Source organism: Trichechus manatus, unplaced genomic scaffold, assembly GCF_000243295.1.
Source record: "Trichechus manatus latirostris isolate Lorelei unplaced genomic scaffold, TriManLat1.0 scaffold00021, whole genome shotgun sequence".
NCBI classification, from domain to species: Eukaryota; Metazoa; Chordata; class Mammalia; order Sirenia; family Trichechidae; genus Trichechus; species Trichechus manatus.
The window spans coordinates 22,151,520-22,178,250 of record NW_004443957.1 but is presented as its reverse complement, the minus strand read 5'-3'; the positions used below and the strand labels follow the sequence as shown (position 1 = coordinate 22,178,250).

The 26,731-nt window shown below is 38.1% G+C and overlaps 1 protein-coding gene across 4 annotated transcripts in view; it reads left to right on the top strand.

Moving 5' to 3' along the window:
• Positions 1 to 19,780, top strand: part of EDEM3 (ER degradation enhancing alpha-mannosidase like protein 3) — an 87,468-nt gene extending 67,688 nt beyond the window's left edge. For 2 of the 4 annotated variants that reach the window (XM_023728119.1, XM_023728120.1), the window contains one exon: positions 15,793 to 19,762. In XM_023728119.1, coding sequence (XP_023583887.1) covers positions 15,793 to 16,211 — 419 coding nt within the window. In that variant the 3' untranslated portion in view covers positions 16,212 to 19,762. Of the gene's footprint in view, positions 1 to 2,708; positions 3,210 to 15,792 lie in introns of those variants that run through there. The other 2 variants (XM_004372912.1, XM_023728121.1) reach the window with 2 other exon arrangements.
• The last annotated feature ends 6,951 nt before the right edge of the window (positions 19,781 to 26,731 follow it).

Genomic DNA, 26,731 nt, shown 5'->3' with positions numbered 1-26,731 from the left:
TTTTATTTTTTTTTTTGGTTCACTAGTAAGTAATATTTTTAGAAGATAGTTTCAAAATTATTTTTCTTTTGGATGTGAATAGTAAAATATTTATTTTGCTTTGCTTGCTGACTTGGGATTTTTTAGAATTATATTTTAATATGTAATTTTACCATGATTCTGCCCAGTGACAACAATGCAAGGGACTACATCAAGAAAATAGCTTTAACATCCAGAGATGTGCACTATTCAATTTCACTGGTACTGCATCTTACATTTCTTTAAAGGAATAAGAAGAGATTGAATCATGTTATATACACGTAATAATAGTTGACTCTCACCAGACCACCTGTCATCAAGTAACCACTGCCTTGGTTAAGACAAGAGAAATCTAATTGCTTCTCCCTGCTGAGATCAAAGTGTATTGCATAGATACAGTCAATTCTCATTATTCGCAGATTCCATATTTGCAGAGTTGCCTGTTCACTAAACTGTGTTTGTAACCCAAAGCAATACTTGCAGCACTTTCACAGTTGTTCACTGATATGCACAGAGTGGAGGAAAATTTGAGTCGCCTGTTTCACATGTTCCAAGCTGAGGTCGAACAAGGCAGCATTCTGCCTTCTTGTTTCAGCTCTCATACTGTAAACAAGTGTCTTTTTTGTGGTCTGTTTAGTGCCACACTTTTTCTCATTTTCGTCTTTTTTGTTGGTGATTTCACCATTTGAAACAGTCCCCAAGCATAGTGCTGAAGCTGTCCTAGTGTTCCTAAGCACAAGAAGGCTGTGATGTGCCTTATGGAGAAAATAAACGTGTGTTAGATAAGCTTCATTCAGGCATGAGTTACAGTGCTATCGGCTGTGAATTCAATGTTAATGAATCAACAATATGTATTAAGTAAGGTGTCTTTAAACAGAAACACACATAAAGTAAGGTTATTTATTGATCAGTTGACCAAAATATTGTGACTAGAAGCTCACAGGAACATAACCCTTTATTTCCCCTGGGAACAGTATTTCAGTATTCACTAATTCATTGTCTGTGGCCACTTTATAGAACATAACTACCACTAATAACGAGAATCGACTGTATTTATAAGTAACGAGTTACAAATGGCTGATGTCTAAAGAACAAGACAGTATGCTTAATTCATGAGAGTATATAGTGCTCTCCAGGCTAAATTGTTTTTTATCAATTTGAATACTCTTTAAAACCCAAATTAGTATATAAATGCGAGGTCTTAGTAGTATTCTTTTACAGTTTCCACCAAGAAATATAGGAAAGTAAGCCATCAAGCATAGGCTGTGATAACTGCTTATGGTAGCAGCCTTTCTTATCTACTGGATACACCTGTAGAGAACACGGTACTCCTCCCATCCCCCTTAAGGAGATAAAGTTGTATAATTTGTATAGGGTTGTTGTATCCTTGGAGTGTTTGATAGATATGTAGGAAAACTGATTCAGTCAGTATAACTTCCAAGTGGGATGTCTTAAAAAAGAAACAAATGTTTCGTGATTATCTAGTGCTAGCCTAATTAGTGTTTTGTTTTGTTTTGTTTTGTCTTGTATTGCTTTACTCTTCTTTGAGATTCTTTCAAATGTCAGTAATTTAAGAGCAGTGGAGTGAGTGAGTAGGATGTATGTATTTAGGGATGTATAGATGGAAACAACATAATACAGAGGTTTTCTAATCTTAAATCCTCCTGTATACCAAGTTTTATTTTTTCTGGGCCCTAGTTCTAAATTCAGATCTTCTTTCCTACATATGTGCATTTAGACACATCAAACATAGGCAAATTATTATTTCATATAACTCTTTAATGCCTTTGCTTTTTTCCCCCTGCTCTGTGCTACCATTGGAATTTCAGCAGCAATATTAAAAGGTAAAATGATTCCAAACTACATTATTAATAGTAGTAAGTATCTTGCATTAATAAACCTTAAGTTATATATATGTATATATGTATGTGTATGTTTATATATGCATATATATAATTTTGTTTCAATGGATAGATACCTTGATAATACTTGGTATAATGTAATTAGATTATTTTCATGTCTAGACAGCTGTCCCATAATAATTCTTTATCCTTTTGTAACAAAAATTGTGTTAATTATACATCTCATGTAATAGATGAATTTACTAGCCCGTTTCCATGCAAGAGTCATTCTCACATAGATATTGTTTTGGCATTTATCACTTTTTCGTTGAATACAATGGAAAATATTTTAAACATCGACTCGTTTTAAGGTCATATATGGGGTGGGGGAGGGAAGGAGGTGGGGTTAGGATTAAGAGATTATCTTAATGCCCATGCTTCCCATACCAGAGAAAGAATATGGGAAATGGGGAATTCTACTAGGAAAAAAAACTGTTTGAACAGTATTTTCTTAAGGACCTTGCAGTAAAATGGCATTATTTAAAATATATTTTTAAGTGGTTTTCATAGTCTGAATTTATTGAAATGTGATTCTGATACAGAATGTTTTGATAAAAAGTCTTAAAAAATCCCCTTTTTTGTAATAGCTTTTTTGAGAACTGTACAGATTTATTATTAGCCAAATCAGCAACAAATTATTAATATTTATCAATGTAGCAAAATCAGTGATAATAGTTTTATGAAATCAACTACTTTATTCACTTAGGAAAATATTCTGAGGAGTTAATAATGTTATTTTTAATTTGTCCTGTACCATTACTCATGTATCATTGTTCTCACCTGCATCAGAAGCAGCTGGAGTATTTCTTAGAAGTGTAGCTTCCTAAGTCCTGCTCTAGAATATTGAATCAGAATCTTTGAAGGTGGGAGATAGGAATCTGAAAATCTGAACAGACATCCCAGGTGATTTTGTTGCGGCTACATTTTGAGACATTGAACAAGATCAAGAAGTCATCACTTTTCTCTCTCCCACTTATGTGTCCATTGTTTTGTACCACTAAGAATACTGTGTAGGATTTTTTTTTTAAGTATACCAAATAATAACATCCTTAAAATCTAATAAATAACGAGAGATTATTAATTTTTTCTTACTATACCTCTGAATTAATTTTTTACAAGTTTAAAAGTTGTTCAAAAGGCTGCAATGATCCTATATAAAACACTAAATAACGAAAAGTGCCAATAAAATGTTCTCCAAATCATCTTCTCAAAAAATCTCATTCCACAATTACCTGTTTTTAAAATAAAGTCAGATAATACTACTGACTTCTTCCCCGATACTAATACAGACATACTTCATTTTATTGCACTTCGCACATACTGCGTGTTTTACAAATTGAAGGTTTGTGGCAACTCTGCATCAAGCAAGTCTGTCGGAGCCATTTTTCCAACAACGTGCTCACTTTGTTTCTCTGTGTCACAGGTTGGTAATTCTCGCAGTATTTCAAACTTCTTCATTATTACTGTATCTGTTATGGTGATCTGTGATCTTTGATGTTACTGTTCTAATTGTTTTGGGGTACCCCGAACCGTGCCCATATAAGATGGCAAACTTAATAAATGTTTTATGTGTTCTGACTGCTCCATCAACTGGCCGTTCCCCCTTCTCTTCTTCTCCCCGGCCTCCCTATTCCCTGAGACAGAACAATATTGAAGTTAGGCCAATTAATAACCCTACAGTGGCCTCTAAGTGTTCAGGTGAAAGGAAGGGTCACACGTCTCTCACTTTAAATCAAAAGCTAGAAATGATTAAGCTTAGTGAGGAAGCCGTGTCAAAAGCTGAGACAGGCCAAAAGCTAGGCCTCTTGTGCCAAACAGTTAGCCAAGTTGTGAAAGCAGAGGAAAAGTTATTGAATGAAATTTAAAAGTGCTACTAGTACGCGAATGATAAAGTGGAACAGCCTTTTTGCTGATGTAGAGAAAGTTTTATTGGTCGGATAGAAGATCAGACCAGCCACAACCTTCCCTTAAACCAAAGCCTAATCCAGAGCAAGGCCCTAACTCTCTTCAATTCTTTGAAAGCTGAGAGAGGTGAGGAAGCTGCAGAAGAAAAGTTTGAAGCTAGCAGAGGTTGGTTCATGAGGTTTAAGGAAAGAAGCCATCTCCATAACATAAAAGTGCAGGTGAAGCAGCAAGTACTGATGTAGAAGCTGAAGCAAGTTGTCCAGAAGATCTGGATAAGCTATCCAGAAGATAATTGATGAAGGTGGCTACTTTAAATAACCGATTTTCAATGTAGAGGAAACAGCCTTATATTGGAAGAAGATGCCATCTAAGACTTTCATAGCTAGAGAGAAGTCAATGCCTGGCATCGAAGCTTCAAAGAATAGGCTGACTCTCTTGTTTCGGGCTACTGCAACTGGTGACGTTAAGTTGAAGTTAGTGCTCATTTACTTTTCTGAAAATCCTAGGGCCCTTAAGAATTATGCTAAATCTACTTTGCCTGTGCTCTGTAAATGAAACAACAAAGCCTGGATGACAGCACATCTGTTTACAACATGATTTACTGAATATTTTAAGCCCACTGTTGTGACCCTATGGAGCAGTTCTGCTCTGTCCTGTGGGGTCACTGTGAGTCGGAATTGACTTGACAGCAATGGGTTTGGTTTTTTGTTGTTGCTGAGACCTACTGCTCAGAGAAAAGGATTTCTTTCAAAATATTACTGCTCAGTGACAATACACTTGGCCACCCAAGAGCTCTGATGGAGATGTACAAGGAGATGAATGTTTTCGTGTCTGCTAACAGAACACCCATTCTGCAGCCCATGGATCAAGGAGTAATTTTGGCTTTCAAATATTATTATTTAAGGAGTATACTTCATAAGGCTGTAGGTGCCATAGACAGTGATTCCTCTAATGTATCTGGGCAGAGTAAATTGAAAACTTTCTGGAAAAGATACACCATTCTAGATGCCATTAAGAACGTTCATGATTTGTGGGAGGAGGTCAAAATATCAACATTAATAGGAGTTGGAAGAAGTTGATTGCAGCCTTCATGGATGACCTTGAGGGGTTCAAGACTTCAGTGGAGGAAGTAGCTGCAGATGTGGTGGAAATACCAAGAGAACTAGAACTGGAGCCTGAAGATGTGACTGAATTGCTGCAACCTCATGATGAAACTTTTAATGGATAAGGAGTTGCTTCTTATGGATGAGCAAAGAAAGTGGTTTCTTGAGATGAAATCTGCTCCTGGTGAGGATGCTGTGAACATTGTTGACATGACAACGAAGTATTTAGCATATTATGTAAACTTAGTTGATAAAACAGTGGCAAGGTTTGAGAGGATTGACTAATTTTGAAAGAAGTTCTACTGTGAGTAAAATGCTATCAAACAGCATTGCATGCTATAGAGAAATCTTTCATGAAAGGAAGAGTCAATTGATGCAGCAAACTTAATTGTCTTGTTTTAAGAAGTTGCCACAGCCACCCCACCCTTTAGCAACCACCACCCTGATCTGTCAGCAGCCATCAACATCAAGGCAAGACCCTCCACCAGCAAAAAGATTCTGACTCACTGAAGGCTCAGATGATGGTTAGCATTTTTTAGCAATAAAATATTTTTTTAATTAAGTATGTACATTATTTTTTTAGACATAATTCTGTTGCATACTTAATAGACTACAGTATGGTATAAACAACTTTACATGCACTGGGAACCCAGAAAATTCATGTGACCCCTTTATTGTGATACTCACTTTATTGCAGTGGCCTGGAACTGAACCCGCAATATCTCCAGTGTACGCCTGTACAGAAAAATAAAAGCCCCAAAACAATTCCACTCCCCACTCCCAACTTCTTGTTTTAATGATAAATCCCAACCATGAGTATAGACATTTCTGAAACAGTCCTATCTGCCAGCAAATTTTCTTAGGTATCTTATTACACATAATTCTTTAGAAGCTGAAGCCTGAATAATTTATCAAGTGGAGATGTTACTTCCTCAAGTAAAACCAGTCACACTTCTAAAAGTTAACTTATCCACAGTTTGTTGTTGAACAGAATTTTTAATATCCTCTCTCTCATCTGTTCCAATCTTTCCAAAATTTCAGGAGTATGTAAAGGTTCTTAAAAATAATTACAACCTTGTACTCACAAAAAAAAAAAAAAAAAGGCAATGCGTTGCTACCTTTAGATCCATATTACAGCATCTTAAAATTAAGAATCAGTTTCGTTTACTCAGTAACATTTCTCAAGGGGAAAAAAAAATTAGCATTTTTAAGTTCCAGTACGTTCACGTGTTTGTGACGTTTGGTGGAGGCCTGCAGTGCCTTATGCATTAGAGACATATGTTTTCAGGGCTTCTCCTATATTTGTGTCAGTCTAGTAAAAAGGCAGATAGAGAAAGTGGGAGAAAGAAAGGTCCCATGGGGGAAAGAAAGGCCCCATGGTTTGAACTGCTCCAGCTTTAAGTTAGGCATTGGCACTTTTCCTAAGATCAACCCCCACTGAACTTGGTTGAGGTGAACTGTAACACTTAGGTTGCTGTTGGAAAGGATTTGATTTGAAGGAAAAAAATTCTAGCACTTAATGTAGATGGCCTCTTTGCCTGGAGAGGAGCATTGGAAACATTCTTGTTTATTAGCAGAATTGACACTTACTACTCTCCCTTCTCTCTGTCATGCTTTCTCATGTATTGCATTTTCACGTCTCTTCCCTCTTTCTGGAAATGCCTTATCAATCTCCATCCCCATAGCTCTTTTCCAATTTGAACAACATTTGAACATCCTGAATACCCAGTTTAAATGCCACCTTCTATGAGATTTTCTTATTCTCCAGGGTAAAATTAAGGATATCTTCTTTTTTTGCCTATTTTTTATGGCAGTTTTAGGTTTATAGAAAAATTGAGTAGAAAGTACAGGGAGCTCTTATATACTCTCTTCCAAACACAGAGTTTCTCCTATTATTAACAGCTTGCATTAGTATGGTGCATTTGTTAAAATTGGTGTAAAATATTGATACATTATTGTTAACTAACGTCCATAGTTTCCATTAAGGTTCACTGTCTGTGTTGTACAGCCCTGTGGGTTTTGACAAATGCATAATGCATGTCTACCATTATAATAAGCATACAGAATAGTTACACTGCCCTAAAAATCCCCTGTGCTCGAAACCCTGAGAGTATGGCCCCCAGACACCCTTTTAGCTCAGTGGTGAAGTTATCTCCGAGGTTCACCGTTCAGCCTGGAGTGGACAGCCCCGTAAAACCAAATGAGACTAACGAGGTACAGTAGTCCAGTGACAAGGGCCAGAAGGTAGAAGGGGACAAGGAAGCTGGTGATAGGGAACCCAGGGTTGAGTAAGGGTATTGTTGATGTGTTGTGAGATTGTTAACCATTGTCATAGGGCAACATGTGTAGTAATTGTTAAATGAGAAACTATTTTGTTCTGTAAGCCTTCATCTTAAGTGAGAATAACAGCACAATTGGAAGAGCGTAGTCAATGTCACTGAACTGTGCATGTAGAAATTTTTGAAATGGTGTATCTTTGGCTATGTGTATTTTCACCAAAAAAAAAGGTTGAGAAGTTAGAGGGTTGACATGTTGTGGGGTTGTTAACCAATGTCATAAAACAATATGTGTACTACTGTTTCATGAGAAACTATTTGTTCTGTAAGCCTTCACCTGAAGTACAATAAAAAAAAAAAAAAATCCCCTGTGCTCTACCTATTTATAAGGGCACCTTTTTAATATAGTTCTACTGTAATATTTACATTATGTTATGGTTCTTTACCTGTTTATCATTTCTATTTCTTGCTTTCAGTAAATGCTGAATGGACAGATGAATGAATGATTGATGTTAAAACATCCATTCTCTGAGTCTTTGCCAAGGTTCCCTTTTCCCTTATAGTAGCTATCCCAAATATTTAAACTTCTAATTTTCTTTTCTTTGTATCTTGAGCTTTTCTCCATTCTTTCTTTGCTTTCTGTGTTTCTGATATACCATTCCTGAATTTAAGGTGGTAGTTGTTATGCTCATAGGTCTGTGATACTCAGGTACAGTTGACAATAGGGACCTCAGAAGGAAGATTTGTGTGGCAGCCCGTGATGCCTTTTTCCTTTTTGTACTTCTCTGACTGCCATTTTTACTTTCCTGATTGCTGCCTCCATTTCTTGCTCCATAGTTCCATAAGCCTGTGGAAAACGTTTCTTCTATGAGTATCTTCTTCAAAATCCTTTTCCTCTCTCTCCATTCAAATTCAGCCTACCCTTAGTACTTTCCTTTATATAGTATTTTATATAGTGATCGTTGTTGTCTTTTGAACAGCTTTTAAACTTGCAACAAATAATTCAGAGATGTATTAAGAAAAAATTAATAATCTCTTACCTTCCTGAGATAACTAACCACTGTTAACAGTTTGATGTGTAACTTTTCATACCTTTGACTCTGATTTATGTATTTCCAGAGTACACGTCTTTTAATCTTTTTTCTTTTTTCACAAAAGTAAGATCATACTATATACATCATTCAGTAACTTGCCTTTTACAGTTAAATCTGTATTAAACATATCCCTCCAAGCTAGCAAGATAGCATCGCTTACTCTTTTAAAAAACTATTACATTTAATAGTATGGCTATACCATAATTTATTTAACCATTCCATTATTAACAAAAAAAAAAACCAAAGCTCATTGCCATGGAGTTGCTTCTGACTCATAGTGACCCTGTAGGACAGAATAGAACTGCCCCATAGGATTTCCAAGGCTGTAATCTTTGCAGAAGCAGACTGCCACATCTTTCTCCCGTAGGATGGCTGGTGGATTCTAACCACTGACTTTTGGATTAGCAGCCGAGTGCTTAACCACTCTTCCACCAGAAAACCCACTGCCATCAACTCGATTGCAACTCATAGTGACCGTACAGGACAGAGTAGAACTGCCCCACATTCCATTATTAGGCATCTAAATTATTTCCGGTTTTCTGTTTTTGTTTTACCACTACAAGCAGTGGTGTGGAAAACTTTCTTGTACATACCTTCTTACATATTTATACTTCTTTACAATTTTGAGATTTCCTAAAATGGAATGCTGGGGAAAAGGATGATTCTTTTTTAATTTTAATAGATGTTACAGGTTGCATTTCAGAAAAGATTGTAGCAATTCACATCATTTCCGGCAAGGTTTGAGAGTACACATTTCCCTTTATTCCAGCACGGGCCTTTATCACTCTTATAAAATTTTGCCAATCTAGTGGGTGAAAAGGAGCCCTGGTGGTGCAGTGGTTAAGAGCTCAGCTGCTAACCAAAAGGTCGTCGGGAGTTCAGATCCACCAGCCGCTCCTTGGAAACCCTATAGCGGGCAGTACTACTCTGTCCTTCAGGGTCGCTATGAATCAGAATCCACTCTCCAGTGATGGGCAAGGGGTGAAAATAATATATAGGGTTCATTTACATTTCCTTTTGTAGATACAATTTCATTTATTTTTTCTCTTTTCTGAATTGCATGTTTACACGCTTTGCCCTTTTAAAATAATTTTTGTGCTTTTGTAAATAATTTATAGGACCTTTCTATTACTTATACATACATATAAAATATTTTTCCAATATATCATCTTTTGACTTTGTTTGTGGTACTTTTATCCATTTCAGAAGTTTCTGTAATTAGAAATATTAATTCCTTTAAAGCTCCAGAGTTTCCTGTCTTCAGAAGGGCAACTCACCTATTTTTAAAATAATACCTTCCTAAATTTTCTTCTGAAATTTTTATAGTTTTATTTTTTACATTTAGGTCTTTAATTCATATGGAATTTATTATTTTAATATAAGTTACGAGTCTAACTTTATTTCCAGCTGAATTGTCACTTATTAAGCACCATTTATTAGGTAAACCATCCTTTTCTCCTTGAGTTAAACCATCGTCTTTGCTGTGTATCAAATACTTTTACATAATTGGATCTGTTTCTGGACTTGATGTTCTGTTCCACTAATCTATTTGTTTATTCCTGTGCCAATAGTAAATCAGCTTGGTATTTTTGCATAATTTTCCGGTCTGATATGTCAGAACTTCCCTCTGATTCTTTTCAGAATTTCTTGACTTTTATTTGATGTACATTCTTCCATGTTATTGTTAGGTGCCATTAGGTTGATTTTTGACTCATACCATCATTCTTCCATAACCCCCGCACAAAAAAACCCATTGCCGTTGAGTCGATTCCAACTCATAGCGACCCTGTAGGACAGAGAACTGCCCCGTAGGGTTTCCAAGGCTGTAAATCTTTATAGAAGCAAACTGCCACATCTTTCTCCCCTGGAATGTCTGGTGGGTTTGAACCACTAACCTTTCGGATAGGAGACAAGCACTTAACCATAGGAACTTTAAATAAAATAATTGTATCTGGTTCCAAAAACAAGAAGAAATAGAAATGGGATTCATTTTGAAATTGCATAATTACATGTTTGTTTTATAAATCAGGAAATTTTTTTTTTTAATACTAAGACTTTTCATCCAAGAACATGCACCTAGAGTCCCTGGGTGGTACAAATAGCTAACATGAGTGCCTGCTAATCAAAAGGTTGGAAGTTTGAGTCCATTCGGAGGTGCCTTGGAAGAAAGGCCTGGTGATCTACTTCCAGAAAATCAGTCATTGGAAACCCTATGGAACACAGTTCTACTCTGGCACACATGGGTCACAGCAACTGGTTATCAAAATCTTTTATTAATTTTAATAGTATTTTTTGTTTTCTAATTAGGTTGCTTTGAGTTTAAGTGTGTAATCTACAAATAAAGATAATTTGATCTTTCCGTTTCCTGTACTTACTCTGATTATTTTTACTTTCTCATCCTGTTGCATTAGCTAGATTTCTAAAATAATATTGTATAGTATGTAGCCATAGAGGAATTTTTAGCCAAAAGCACAGTCTTTATTATTAGAGCAAACAACTCTATGCCATTTCCTTGAAGATGTTTTTTTTTATCTCCTTTCAGCTTAGGCTAGCCTAGTATAAATAAGCTTTAAGCAGCCAGCTCCCTACTTTCTCTTCTTTGGACCTTACCATGGTATCCCTAACTGTCCAATAAAATGCACTCCTTCCACAGCTCAGAGGAGAAAATGTGTGGGACACCCTTAACACCACCCCCCACCAAAAAAAAAAAAATCTGAGAACTTAAACATCCCTAGTCAGGTCAGATCTTCCTACTTAATCTGTATACATACATGCATACCCACCTGTGCCTTCGTGCATGCCCACATGCTTTTCGGTTTTTCTGGTCTTATAATAGGTTCATCCCCAGGGTGCACTGGAACAAAGGCACACAAAAGAGACAACAAAGTCCCTGCCCTAATAAAGGTGACGGGGGGATGTGGGAGGTTGCACAAACAAATCTATAGCATGTTAGATGGTGTTACGTAAAGTCTACATAACATGTTAGGTGGTGGTAAGTAAAATAAATGGCATCTTAGATGGAGAAAAATAAAGCTTGTTCTTAATCTGTTTACGGTGTTGTTGTGTGCCACCGAATTGATTCCAGCTCATGGTGACCCTATAGGATGGAGTAGAACTGCCCCATAGGGTTTTCAAGGCTGTAATCTTTACAGAAGCATATTGCTCCTTTATCTGTTTATGGTGGTCTTAATTATGATATACCTTTACGTTTCTCTTTGTAAAGTTAAAGTGCTTAGGAGAAATCTGTTGTTTTAGTTTCCATAATTATGTATGCATTAATATTCTTCGTTTCTCCATTTATTTAAAATTATGTTATTTTGCTTTCAGCTCAGTTCTTATTACTGACTCCGAATTTTAATCATTTTCTGTCTAGCTTCCCTTTACTCCACTGAAATGCTCTCTCTCATTCAAGTCATAAGTAAGTTCCATGGCACTAATATGAGGGTGTTTTCTGGTCCTCATCTTCCTTGACTTCTCTGGCGTACTCCTTCCTTCTTGAAAAACTCTTTATTTTTAGCTTCCATAACACAGTGTTCTCCTGGACATATGTCCGTTATTTCTGGCTGTTCCTTTGCTCTTCTACCTTGGTTTTAAATACTGAAGGTTCTCAAGCTAAACCCTCTTTTCACTGTACTCTCTGATTGGGCAATCCCATTCATACCTGTGGCTTTGGTTACTGCCCTTAAACATGACCCCCAAATGTATATCAGCAATGCTAACCTCTCTGCTCTGGGCAACAAACCTTTATATCCAGCTATGTACTTGACACCTCCTCTTTGATTTGTCAAAGGTATCTTGGTTTCAAACAGCCAGTGCTGTACATATGGTGTTTTCCCCTCAGCCCCCTCAGAACAACCCCACAAAAATAAACAAAACACCACCTCCATCGACTTGCAGAAGTCAGAAACTTGGGAGTCATCTTTTATACCTCCCTTCCCCTCCCCACCATCACCTCCCCTGTTTCCATATCTGTAGTCCATCACCAGTTCTGTTACCTTAGTTATCTAGTGCTGCTATAACAGAAATACCCAAGTGGATGCCTTTCACAAACAGAAATTTATTCTCTCACGGTTTAGGAGGCTAGAAGTTCAAATTCAGGGCACTAGTTTTAGCAGAAGGCTTTCTCTCTGTTGGCCCTGGGGGATGGTCTTTGTCTCCTTTCAACATCTGTGGGCCTGGTGTTCCTTAGAGATCTCCATGTGTCTTGACATCAGTTTTCGTTTGGGTCTAGGAGATTCTCAGAATAGGGACCCCAGGTCCAAAGGATGCATTCTGCTTCCAGCTCTTCTTTCTTGGTGGTAGTCAGGTCCCTACCCTCTCTGCTTGCTTCTCTCTCCTTTTACCTCTTGTAAAAGTTAAAAGGTATGACTCAAGCAAGGCTGTGACTTAAGATACAACCTCATACTGATCCTGCCTCATTAACATATAGAGGTTAGGATTTACAACACATCACAAAACGGAGGACAGCCACACAATACTGGTAATCATGGTCTGGCCAAGTTGACACATATATTTAGGGGACACAGTTCAATCCATGATGTATATTTACCTGTAAAAATCAAATCCCTCCAGTTCCACTTTCCCCATCACCATCTTAGCCCCAGTTATAATTAGTTCTGGATTTCTGAAGTAGCCTCTTCTCTGGCTTTTCTCTAATCTGTTTTTCACCTTTTAGCCAGAAATGTATTTCAAAATTGCAAATTGGATCATGTTACGCCTGTGTTGTTAATGATTTTCCATTTCTTTGAGGAAAAAGGCAAAGCTGTGATATGGCGTACACAGCCCACAGTGTCGCCACTAGTGGATTCTGCATTTCTCTCACCATGTTTCTTCTCTTTTCCTTTGCTCTAATATGTCTGACTAGTTTCACCGTACTCCCTTCTGCCATTGCACCTTTGTACATTCTGCTTCCGCTACCTGGAGTACTCCTCCCTCCCTTCTTTCACTAATCCTGCTTATCCTGTAAATCTCAGCTCATGCTGCTTCCTGAAGGAAACCCTCAAATTTCCTAACACTATATATGTCTCATAACCCATGTCACAGTTGGAGTTTTCCATTTATTTCATGTGATTGGTTTTTTTTTTTCGCTTCTAGGTGTATTTTTATTGTACTTTAGATGAAGGTTTACAGAACAGATAGTTTCTCATTAAACAGTCAGTACACATATTGTTTTATGACGTTGGTTAACAACACCACGGCGTGTCAACACTCTCCCTTCTCAACCTTGGGTTCCCTATCACTAGCTTTCCTGTCTCCTCCTGCCTTCCAGTCCTTGTCACTGGACTGCTGTGCCTCATTAGTCCTGTTTTGTTTTATGGGGCTGTCCAATCCCCGGCTGAACGGTGAACCTCGGGAGTGACTTCACCACTGAGTTAAAAGGGTGTCCGGGGGCCATACTCTCAGGGTTTCTCCAGTCTCAGGCCAGTAAATCTAGTCTTTCTTTTGTGAGTTAGTTTTTTGTTCTACATTTTTTTCCACCTCTGTCTGTGATGCTCTGTTGTGTTCTTTGTCAGAGTGGTCAGTGGTGGTAGCCGGGTACCATCTAGCTGTACTGGACTCAGTCTGGTGGAGGCCTTGGTAGCTGTGGTCCATTAGTCCTTTGGATTAATCTTTTCCTTGTATCTTGTTTTCTTCATTCTCCCTTGCTCCCGAAGGGGTGAGACCAGTGGAGTATCTTAGATGGCTGCTCACAGGCTTTTAAGACCCCAGATGCTACTCACCAAGGTAGAATGTAGAACATTGTCTTTATAAACTGTGTTATGCCAATTGAGCTAGATGTTCCCCAAGACCGTGGTCCCCCCAGCCCTCCACCCAGCAATTCAGTCCCTCAGGGAGTTTGAATGTGTCTATGGAGCTTCCATAACTTTTCTTTGTACAGGTTGTGCTGGCTTCCCCAGTATTGTGTACTGTCTTACCTTTTGCCGAAGTTACCACATATCTATTGTCTATTTAGTTCCCTCCCCCACCCCTCCCATCCCTCTTAACCAACAAAGATTGTTACATTTTGTGTGTGAACTTTTTCATGAGTTTTTATGATAGAGGTCTCTTACGGTACTTGTCCTTCTGTGATTGACTTATTTCACTCAGCATAATGTCCTCCAGTTTGATCCACGTTATGGGATGCTTCACAGATTCATCATTGTTCTTTATCGTTGCATAATATTCCATTGTGTGTATGTACCATAGTTTATCCATTCATCTGTTGATGGGAATCTAGATTGTTTCCATCTTCTTGCTATTGTGAACAATGCTGCCATGAACGTAGGTGTGCATATGTCTATTTGACGACTCTTATTTCTCTAGGATATATTCCTAGGAGTGGAATTGCTGGATCGTATGGTATTTCTATTTCTAGCTTTCTAAGGAAGCACCATACCATTTTCCAAAATGGTTGTATCATTATGCATTCCCACCAGCAGTGCATAAGAGTTCTGATCTACCCGCAGCCTCTCCAACATTTGTTATTTCCAGTGTTTTTGATTCGTGCTAGTAATGCTGGGGGTGAGATGGTATCTCATTGTGGTTTTAATTTGCATTTCTCTAATGGCTAGTGATCCAGAGCATTTCCTCATGTGTCTGTTGGCCACATGTGATTGTTTGTAAATGTTCTTCCCTCCATCCGCCCCCATCCGTAAGGGCAGGTATAGCGTTTGTTTTTGCTCCTCGTTTTATCCCCCGCACCTTGCGCAGTGCCTGCCACACAGTGGACACTCAGTAGGTGTTTGCTGACCGACTGCATCGCAGAGGCAGAGGTTGAGCATGTGGGGTGGATGCTTTTGAAGCACTTTCTTGTGGGAACCCTAAATAAAATGCCCCTAGTAATTTCATTGTATGTGCATTACAAGAGGTCTAGCCTACTTTTTAGTCTTCCAGTGGATTTTAAAATGACTGTATCTTAATAATTCATAGACCTACAATAATGAAATAGAAATTTTGTAAATTATCTTAGGTCTTCTTTGCAAAAATATTTAATCAGTCACATTAATATCCTTAGTCATCCAAAAATCTTGTATTATCTGCATCTTCGTGGCTTACTGAGTGGGAATTTCGCTTTTCAAAAGAATATTATCTTAAAATATAGCAATGATATGTACTGTTTAAAGTTTATTCTATTTTAGTATGTTCTCATGTGCAAGCTTTCCTGAACTTAATAAATTTTAGATGTAAATTGAAATTTTATATGCATTTTACTGTTATTTAGTGTATTTCTTGGCATTTATTAATACTCATGGCAGGTAGTCTTGCACGTTTTTAGAGTCATTTCTTTCAGTTTAGAAAAGAATATTTTCTAATACTGATGCATTTTGCAAAGTGATTGCATTATCTATAAGATTTTTTTAAAATTTTCAGCATTAATGTTCACCATTCTGCAGTAACATGGTGCACCTTGACTTTTTTACTTCATTTTATTGCAAAAATCAGTATGCTTTTGAAAGTATAACAGTAAATTTTTTCAGGGATAAAGCAGCATGAAGTTTGCTTCTTTTTTATACAGATCCTGAAATGGAAGGTGAAGAACAGCCATCCTCTGAAAATGAGTCTCAGAATCAGAGTGCTGAACAGGTTACATCAAGTTCTCAGGAGGTTGATTTGGTTGATCCAGAGTCTCCTGAGGAGAGTTCTCTAAACTCTCACCCAGAATCATCAGAATCATTATCTCCAGCAGAGATGGACAGTGCTGCAGGCATTTCCCCTTCTGAACAGAATTCTAATCCCACAGAAAGCCATGAGACTACAAGTCTGGATGATGAATGTACAGATTTAGATAACCAACCTCAAGAACAATCAGAAACTGAGGAAGATTCCAATCCTAATGTTAGCTGGGGTAAAAAGGTCCAGCCTATAGACTCCATATTAGCAGACTGGAATGAAGATATAGAAGCATTTGAAATGATGGAGAAGGATGAACTATGACTCACTAAGGAATCTGGTGGTAGGTATTTAAAAAGAAAAGGTAAACTGTGGTTAATAGACACCCTAATACTAAGCAGGCTGTCTAGTGGGAGGCGTTAAGTATGGTGATGAGCAACCACGTTCTGACTGGGATAGTTATTATAGGAATCAGAGCATGTTGTGTTAGAATTGGCCTTGTTTAAAACTGCCCCATCGAAAATGGAAACTCATAGTTCCTCCCTCAAACGGCAGCATTGCACTGTCCTGCAACACCTCAGGCTAGGGAAAGATTACTGGGCGTTTCTGGGAACCAGATTGCTGCAGTCTCTGGATAGACAAAAACCAAATTTGGTTAATAGTGGAGTGGGGAATAGGAATTTGTATAGCTTTCTAATTAAAGGAAGCTTGGCTTTCTTGGTTTTAGGGTTAGAAGCTCTTTTGGGAAGAGACATGAGCATTGTTGGCATTCTGGTTATGCTGCCTTCACAAAAACACTCAAGTGACTTAAGTGGTTATGAAGCAAATGCGTTCATGGTGAGAACAGTCTTTGCTCATCACTTTCTTGCTTCATTCAGTGACAAGTAATCAAGGTGACTTGATTTTTTTCCCCCCGTCTTAACAGTGTCCTTTTTATTTAAACCAAAGGTGAAGCCAATGTACTTTCTCTGTGTGCTCTCTGCATAAAGACTAATCAGTGGGACCAGGTAAAAAAGTCAGATAATATATTGTGGAAATTGGTTACTTAATGCTTTGGAAAAATTGGAGCTAGGGAGAAATTATAATGTTGCAGTATGAACTTCCCATTGGGAAAGGTATGACTACTCTGAAATGGAATTTAGCGTTATATCCTTGTAGGGTAGATTATAAATCTTTTCCAATTCATTTCTCTTAGAGGTGGTTACCTCTAGCCATAGCCTTATTCCATCCCATGTTTAGTATGCAATTTGAGCCACAAGGCCTGTGTTGCCAACAGCTGAATACATTTTGTTCCATTTTTCTATCTTATGGAGCCATGATGAAACTGTGGTAGTGATCTAAAAATCCTGGAATAACTACTCGTTTTTGTTTTTTTTTTTTTGAAACTTTGGTTTCTAAAGTTGCACCTAAGGAATCTGTCACATTTTCTGTTGAATCATGCTTTTTAGGTTTGCTTTTTTTTTTCCTTCTGATATGGACCTGAATTAGCCTATGGTGACTTGTGTAAAAGAAACCTACACAGTAGTAATTAACATATAGCTTAATGAGAATTTTTTCTTTCTTTTTTTTAAATTTAAAAATTTTTTTGTGGCAATCTGGTGCTGGCCACATTTAAGCTTTAAAATGTTGTTGTTAATATCTGTAGACGAACCTGTAGTTGAAATCATGGCTTTACCCATTTTATTTATTTGTTTAAACTTACCTGAATCAGTTCTAAAGGAATATTTGAGACTTAGTTTCCTTTTTATTTCCCATTACATTACACAGTAACCTTTCCTAACACAGTTTTGAGGTACTGATGAACTTAAACTGTATATCGAGCTGTTAAAAGAACAGCAGTGCTGTATTGTAGTTATGTATATTCATGTACAGTGTGTCTTAGGTCCCAGGTAAACTAATTCTTTTATAAGGGGTTAAATAGCTGTTTTCGAGAATTCCAGCTAAGCATAAATTGGGTCCGTGAGTAATAAATCTAATAGAGAATTCACTTTGGGGGAAAAAAAGAGTAGACGTATACAAGATCTTTATTGGCCCTTAATTAAACCTGACACCAAAATGGATTATTTTTAGTCTCTTTGCATGTGAAATTTGGTGTAAGAAGATAGAACTATAATAAATACAGTATAAAGAAGGATAGACATAGTGCTTTGTTCGTCTTAATTGCAAAGCTGCCAAAATAGTGGAAGCTTAATTAGTTGACTTGCCTTGATTTATATGACTGGGGCTTGGCGAAAAGGAGCAGATGTTCCTTTAAGACTTTGATTACAGAAGCCTTATATTCATTGCTTTGGTTTTTGTATTTGCAGCTCAAAGCCATTGTTGTCTAAATCTAACTTTTCTAAGTTACCAAAACAGCATTTTTTCCCAGCAAGGAGAACTTAATGGCATGAAGGATCTTGTGACACAGAAGCCAGTTTACTGCCACACTCCCTTCTTCTGGCCATTAGGGGGAGTTGTTGCCTTTCATTGAGGTCTAGAAGCAAATTGTTCACTTCTGTAGAAAAGTTAATTCTTTCAGAAAAAAGAAAAAATTAACATATTATACTTAATACCCAGAAGGAATCATACTTGATTTTTCTCTAGTTAAGAAATGAAGGTGTAATGTTCAACTTCAAAACCCCAGCACTGTAACTGATTCTACATTCATTTACTTGACATACTGCCATGAAGTAGTTTTTGAGTTCATTAAAAAATTCCAACAGCATTAGTTTTTTTTGTTTTTTTTTAATGTTTTATTTTTAAATACCTTTTTAGACATTTTATTTGCTTCCTAAAGATTCAGGGGTTTCTATGAGACCCTGAATTTAGAAACATCTGGTCTACCTCAGTTAAATGTTAACTTCTTAAAGATTGAGCTGAAGTGATCACCACAGCCATAAAATGGTTTGACTAAGAAGGATTTATATAATGTTTACAAACTTGGAATCAAGTAAGGATTTTATCCGAAAGTTAAAAGTTCGATATTAGAGCAAGTATTTAATTCAGGTATTTTCAAGTTTTGAAACTTAACTTGTTTACCTACTAAAAATAAGATAGCTATAGTTTTTTCTGCTTGTAAAAGTCCATTGAAATGATCGACCCTAATTTGCAATACTTTTCCCATGAAGTTTTAAGTGTGAAAGAATGGTAATTTACTGGATATGTCTGGGGTGGGATAGTTTGTTGGGTAGGGTTTTGTTTTAGTTTTTTTTTCCTTCTCTTTAACCTTTAATAGGCTTCCGACAAGAGTACAGTTGTTGTTTCAGAACAAATTATTTTTTGACATGCATTTCCTGTTTTCTTCACAGTATTAGAGAGTGAAATAAAAAATGTACACTGATTTGAACTTCTCTGGCATAATTACTCTCTTGAGAATTTTTTTTAAAATTTAAATTACCATCATACAACCCTTTTTACAGTAAAACCAGCATTTGTTCTCTTACCAAACCCCATGCCAAATTCATCATTTAAAAAAGCTCAGCATAAGTAATTCACATAGCACTCATAATTTTTTGGGAGGGGAGAGGGGAGAACTTAGTAAATATTCCAAGCGGTCGTTTTATGCACAAGGCTTCAGTCAGAACATAGAAAAAAAAAAAAACATTCTGTGAATGAAATATTGTATGTTCAGATTTTATAAAAAGACATTTTTAAAAGCCCAATTTACAGCCGTATATTTTCTTATGATGTAATTTATGAAAAAGATGTCTGTACTAACAGGTGCTGTAACACTACTGTTGTTGGATTTTATTGTTTGGTGATAAATGTATGCAATATTTCTAGGGGAAACTACTGTGATGTAAAAGTCTGGGCAAAATGTATATAATCCTTGTATATAATTGTGTATTTGATTATAATTACTGATTGTAAAGATTTAATAAAACATGTAAATATTCCAGTCGTTTTAATTTTAATTTTGAGCATTCATGTACATGTCTTTATATCTTTAAAAATTTTTTAACCACCCTATCTTCCCTTTTAAATTTTTTCATTTTACCCAGAGGAGTGAATTTTAGATGTCGAAACCCGGGAATACATTGAATAGTTCCACAGCTCAACTAGTGTGAAGGGTCCTCAGAATAGAATTGAAGGAGTATTAGTAACTCAGTGTCAGTATTTGTAACATGGCTGTGTTTTGTGTTTACTTAGATTTGATAAAATCAATTGTCATTTCAATATTGTCATAAAAAGTAACACTAACCCTTGTTAATTCCGGTGAAGCTATTTCCTTTCATTGGCCACTTTTAGGTACTGTGGTTCTGGGCTTTTCATCTGTACTGTGCCGGGGTTTCTAAGCACAGATATCTTGAAAGGCCTAATAATAATTACTATTATTTATTCATAATTATTGTTGAAGATGAGCAAACATTTGAACAAGTTCTAGTCATCTTAGAGACACATTTAGTGGGCAATGCGATGGGAGTCCTGGTCTAGTTCCAGAGCCCATGCTGTTTCCCGTGCGCCTCTTTCCGTTCCTTTCTCAGCCCCTTCCACCCCTCCTCCTACCCCCATTTCAGTGTCTGCTCACCTTTTGCTCAGCCACTACCTTCCCACCTGACCACTTTCTCCTAATCTGAGACTGAAGTTTAGAAATGGTGGCATCCATTCTCAGGCTCTCTGGGCATTAATTCTGGTTGCAGCTTGAACCACTTACACCACCGTTTCAGCAAGAGTTAAAGGATCTGATAGTGTTTCTCACAAGATTTCAAAGGGGAGGTTCTTCTTTGGGTAAGGCAAACTTCAGAGGCATATCATGATGTGTGTCTTCCAGCACCAACTCTTACTAAAAGTCTTGTTTGACACCGACTGCAAATGCAGTTCTTCTGACCGTAACCACTGGAGTTAGGTCAGAGCTCACGCTAAGGGGCACAGGCCACCAGACTGCCAAGTCTGCCCAAGACTTCAAACATCAGCCCCAAGTTCCAGGGTCCCAGCATGCTTGCAGTTCTGACCTGCTGGCTACAAATTTGGTTCCCATTATATCAGCTGCAAGCTCAGGGGTCCCCAGGACACCCTCATTTTTGCTGGCTACAAATTTGGGGCTTCCCAGTACTCTTCAGGCTTGATAATTCACAGACCTCAGGAAAGTACTTAAGATTATAGTTTTAGAGCAATAAGAATACAAAAGAGACTCAGGGTGAGGTCTAGGAGGGTCCCCAACGTGAAACTTCCATGTCCCAAGGGGATGTGTCTTTTCCTCCTTCGTCCCGCTCTCTCTGCATTTATGTCTGTCATCAACCAAGAAGCTCATCCAATGAGGTTTCATTATGTAGACGTGATTGAATCATTGCCCACATGGTTGAATTCAGTCCATTGCCCCCTCTCCCCCTCCACCCCCCAGGTCAGGCTGATACCATGTGGTGAGTCTTTCTGGCATGGCCAGCCCTGACCCATCATGAATCACCTGGTTAGCATAACCTGTCGGATGTGGTTGAAATCCTCCATGAATAACAAGACATTCCTTGTCACTCAGGAAATACCAAGGGTTTAGAGGTTAAAGGAACCAGGTCAAAGACCAAATTCTTTGGGTTAAGTCTTCATCCCATACATACCTACTAAGAGAAGGCTAAGTAATTTAAGGGTTAATTGAGGTTAGTAATTGTCAGCCTCTGCCTGCTAGTTAGCCCTGGTGGCACAATGGTTAAGCACTCAGCTGCTAACCAAAAGGTCAGCGGTTTGAACCCAACAGACACTCTGAGGGAGAAAAGACCTGGCATTCTGTTCCCATTAAAGATTACAGCTTAGGAAACCCTGTGGGGCAGTTCTACTCTGTTACACGGGGTCGCTATGAGTCGGATTTGACTCAACAACATCCTTCTCAAACCTAACTAGCTGGCCTTGCTCTTGGTTAACCCTTGTTAGCCTGAAGTCCTATAGTTGCTATCCTCCCTCTTCAATGAAGTGGCAAATGAGAGGCCACTCATAGACCCTGACACTTTTAACCATAAAAAATGCACTCTTGCCATCCCACATGACCACAGAATTGCTTAAGTTGTGAAGTCTGAAGGTGTATTATATAGCACACTCCTACCCTCGGGCACTGTTCAAGACATAGCAGCAGCAAGTAATGCTGAAAAAATGGCCTGGGTGTAATAGTAGGATGTGATTTCTTGACAAAATAAAACAAAAAAATTTAAAACTTCTCCCTCCCATGGCTGAGGAGAAAACCAAAGTCCCTAAGTAGACTAGTCAAAGATACAGGAATTTAACACCAAGGGATTGATTGATCCTCTCACCCGTGTACTAGCCTTTTGTAGCAACAAGGGCCACATTTTACAGATGAATCCCCACCTTTATCTTGTCTGAACCTCTAAGAAAAGCGGTTGGCCTCAGGGTATAAGAGACAATCAGACAAACTAGCTTATTTTACACTCCCTCTCCCCACTCTTCCTTCCAGCTTTCTCCATTTGTAGAGTAAATGAAGTTCTCAGGTCAGTCCCGGATAGCTGCTGCTCTTAGGAGTGCTAAACTGTTAATTCGGCCACTCTCCTGCCTCACATGAGCATGATTAAAACATTTGTGAAGCCCTGTGATCTCAGTCTCTAATCATGACATCCTATTTTTCCAGCTGTGTCCTCGCCACTGAAGTAATTCTTCAGGACCTCTAACCCCTTGATGCAACTACTTTCTCAGGCTCCATCACCCCTCCTGCTGGCCTCACTTCCCACCTTACCCAGCATTAGCCTCTCTCCTTCTGTTGTATTAGCCTGGAAAAAACCTTAAATCATATTAAACCCAACTACACACTGATTCTGCATCTAAACTTAAGTAGCTAAATGGATCTGGATGAAATCACACCCCACTGCTGATTGGCCTCACTTTAAATCTCAAGTTTAATACTTCCTGAAATTCCAGCCACACTATCCTAGTTTATTTACTTATTCTGAGACTACAGCTTCATACCACCTTTCTTTTCGAATCTCCCATACTCCTCCCCTATGCCTCACCTGATGATGTTGCCACATGCTTCATTGAGAAAATAGATGCAGATGAGAACTACCTCAACTTCTACCAACCTGACTGCTGAATCCACATAGTCTAGATTTGTACTTATGATACAAGTTCTCCTCTGCCTATCCCAGGTCAATTCCTCCACTGGTTCCATCTTGATATTGGAGAACTGGAACCCTAGATCCAAATCAAATAGACTGAAAAATGGAAGAAGCAGGATGCCAGGGTCAACTTGACCACAAAGCTGAAGGAACACCTTCCCTCCCTTACTAATGTTAAATGAAATTTTTAACAAAACATTAATTTTTGTTTGAACTCATTGGCTTTATTTAGCAATTTGAGAATTGGGTAGTATCTAGTTTGAAAGTCAGACCAGAGCTCAGAAGAGCAGTACAAAGCAGAAGGGTTTTATTTCATAGGCAACGGACACACAAGTACAAGGAAGCTATACTGGGCAAAAAGTGATGAGTTAATTCTAAGTTCCTTTCCTTACATGGCATATTGGGAAGTTTCGTAGCAAGGTCGTATACTATAACTGAGGTAGCAAGTGCAGACTGGTTGACTTAGGTTTTAGCTTCTGGGAAGATTAGGCATTTACAGGAAATAGAAACGTAGGTTTCTGTTTGCTTATGAGGGGCTTAGCATAAGTGACTCCATCTAGGGCTTAGTATAGTCAGGTTAACACTTACTACTCCCAGGTAAATACTCTAACCCTGAAGGGAGTATCAAATTGCCTCCATCATTGGGCGCTGAAATACAAATACCGGGCACCACAAATAAACCGGGATGTCTCATTTGAGATCCCATTATCTCAGTCTCCCCAGACCTAGAAGGTATGCTGACTTACGCTCCTTTCTTTTCAGAGAAATTGAGCAATAAAATATTCACCAAAACTCTGTGTAACAAACTCCTTTGTTTGTGTTTTTTTCCTTTTATTTCTACTGCTAGTAGAAGTATAAGTTGGTAGAATCTTTCTAGAAATCAATTCATCAGTACATGTAAAGAGCCTTAAAACTTGATTTCTTTTTAACTCAGGCAAGTAATACTAGGAATCTAAAGGAATAATTAGAGACTAAGACACAGATTTTCATCCTAATACTGTGAAAAAGAGTAAAAAAGTTGAATACAATCTAAATGCCTGTAGAGTAATAAGAAAAGTGTGACACATCTATAAAAACTACTGTGCATTCATTAAAATGTTGTTTACAAAGAGTTTTTTTAATTTCTAAGAACACACTTTTTAATGCTAATTGATTCAGCAAAGAATCATTGCCCGCTTACTTAGGCCCTGGGAATGCCGTGGTGCTCAAGGCAGTTCCAGCTTTTGCTCTCATGGATTTTACAGTCAAATCCAGAAGACAGGCATTGAACAAATAGTTACAAATATGATAAGGGTTATAAAAAGGGGAGGTACTGATACTATGGGAGCATATAATGTGGGGACTTATCCTGGTGGGGGTCAGGGAAAGCTTGTCTGAGGAGAACGATTTAAGCTGAGATTTCAAGGAAGAGGAAGTGGGACAGAAGGAACAACTTGTTCAAAGGCCCTCAGACAGGAGAGGGTGGGGTCTGTTGGTGGAAAATGAAGAGGGCCCAGCAGGCTGGAAGGGAAAGAATGGGGAGATAAGCCTCCAGCTGGGCTGTGATGATGCTGAGGACTTGGGAAGCTTTAGCTTCATGGACGATGATTGTGTGTGTTTCCAAAGACTAATGGTTTGTGAAGTATAGTAAGGATTTTGGACTCCATTTTAAGGGCAGTGAAGAACCGCTGAAAGGTTTTAAACAAGTCAGTGGCATGATGAGGTATAATGCCAAGTGAAGAAAAGTCTGGAATTGTACATAAAGTATGATACCACCTCCGGGTATGTATATATAATATGTATTAAAAAAAAAAAAAAACCGTTGGTATTGAGTTGATTCTAACCCATAGTGACCCTATAGGACAGAGCAGAACTGCCCCACAGGGTTTCCAAGGAGCAGCTGGTGGATTTGAACGGCCGACCTTTTGGCTAGCAGCTGTAGCTCTTAACCACTACGCCACCAGGCCTCCATATAATATGTATATATAAATAAAATTAGATGAGATTGACTCGTTTATTCAACAAAGACTTACTGAACACCTCCTATGTGTCTGAGAGTTGCAGCAGGGGACAAAACATGGTTTAAAAAAAGATAGAAAATAAAGTAGTAAATAAATAGGATAACCAGTTTATGATTACAGAATAAATTATGGTGAGGGGATAGATGATGGACATCAGTGTGGAGGTGGGGTTCTATTTTAAATAACTAAAATATTAATAGTAGTTACCTCTGAATTATAGACAACTGTTTTTGTTTATAACTTTCTATATTTTCACAAGTTTCCAAACTGAGCATTATGATTTTAATAATAAAAATAATCAAGGCTGGTTAAAGAATAAAAGAGAAAAAGAGCCTTCCTATCTTGTGCTTCTGCACAACAGTCCCACTTACTCATTTTAATTCAATTCAATCAGTCCCATACGTACTGCACACCTACCATATGCACTGCATCAGGTGCTGGGAATAAAGAGAGGATCCAGTCCTTGGCCCCAAGAAGTTAATATACCACTGACAAAAAAGGGCACAATAATGTGATAGAAACTGGGCTAGAGGTAAGTACCAGGTATGCTGCAGAAGCACCTCAGTGGAGCCCTACCACAGTTGGGGCAGTCAGGGAAGGCTTCCTTCTGCAGGTGGTACCAGACCTGAATTTTGAAGAATGATAGGAGTTGTTGTTGTTGTTAGGTGCCATCGTGTCGATTCCAACTCATAGCGACCCTATGTGCAACAGAACGAAACACTGCCCGATCCTGCACCATTCTCAAAATTATGTTTAAGCCCACAGTTGCAGCCACTGTGTTAATCCATCTCCTTGAGGGTCTTCCTCTTTTTCATTGACCCTTTGCTTTACCAAGCATGATGTCCTTCTCCAGGGACTGATCCCTCCTGATAACATGTCCAAAGTATGTGAGATGTAGTCTTACCATCCTTGCTTCTAAGGAGCATTCTGGTCGTACTTCTTCCAAGACAGACCTGTTCATTCTTCTTCCAAGACAGACCTGTTCGTTCTTTTGGCAGTCCATGGTATATTCAATATTATTCTCCAAAACCACAATTCAAAGGCATCAATTCTTCCTCTTCCTTATTCATCCTCCAGCTTTCACATGCATATGAGGTGATCGAAAACACCTGGCTTTGATCAGGCACACCTTAGTCTTCAAGGTGACATCTTTGCTTTTGAACACTTTAAAGAGGTCTTTTGCAGCAGATTTGCCCAATACAAATCCTGACTGCTGCTTCCAGGGGTGTTGATTGTGCATCCAAGTAAAATGAAACCCTTGACAACTTCCATCTTTTCTCCATTTATCATGATGTTGCTTATTGGTCCAGTTGAAAGGATTTTTGTTTTCTTTATGTTGAGATGTAATCCATACTGAAGACTGTGGTCTTTGATCTTCATCAGTAAGTGCTTCAAGTCCTCTTCACTTTCAGCAAGCAAGGTTGTGTCATCTGCATAACACAGGTTGTTAATGAGTCTTGCTCCAATCCTGATGCCTCATTCTTCTTCATATAGTCCAACTTCTCAGATTATTTGCTCAGCATACAGATTGAACAGGTATGGTGAAAGGATACAACCTTGATGCACACGTTTCCTGACTTTAAACAATGCAGTATCCCCTTGTTCTGTTCAAACGACTGCCTCTTGATCTACGTACAGGTTCTCATGAGCACAATTAAGTGTTCTGGAATTCCCATTCTTCGCAATGTTATCCATAATTTGTTATGATCCACACGGTCGAATTACTTAACATAGTCAATAAAACACAGGTAAACATCTTTCTGGTATTCTCTGCTTTCAGCCAGGATCCATCTGACATCAGCAATGATATCCC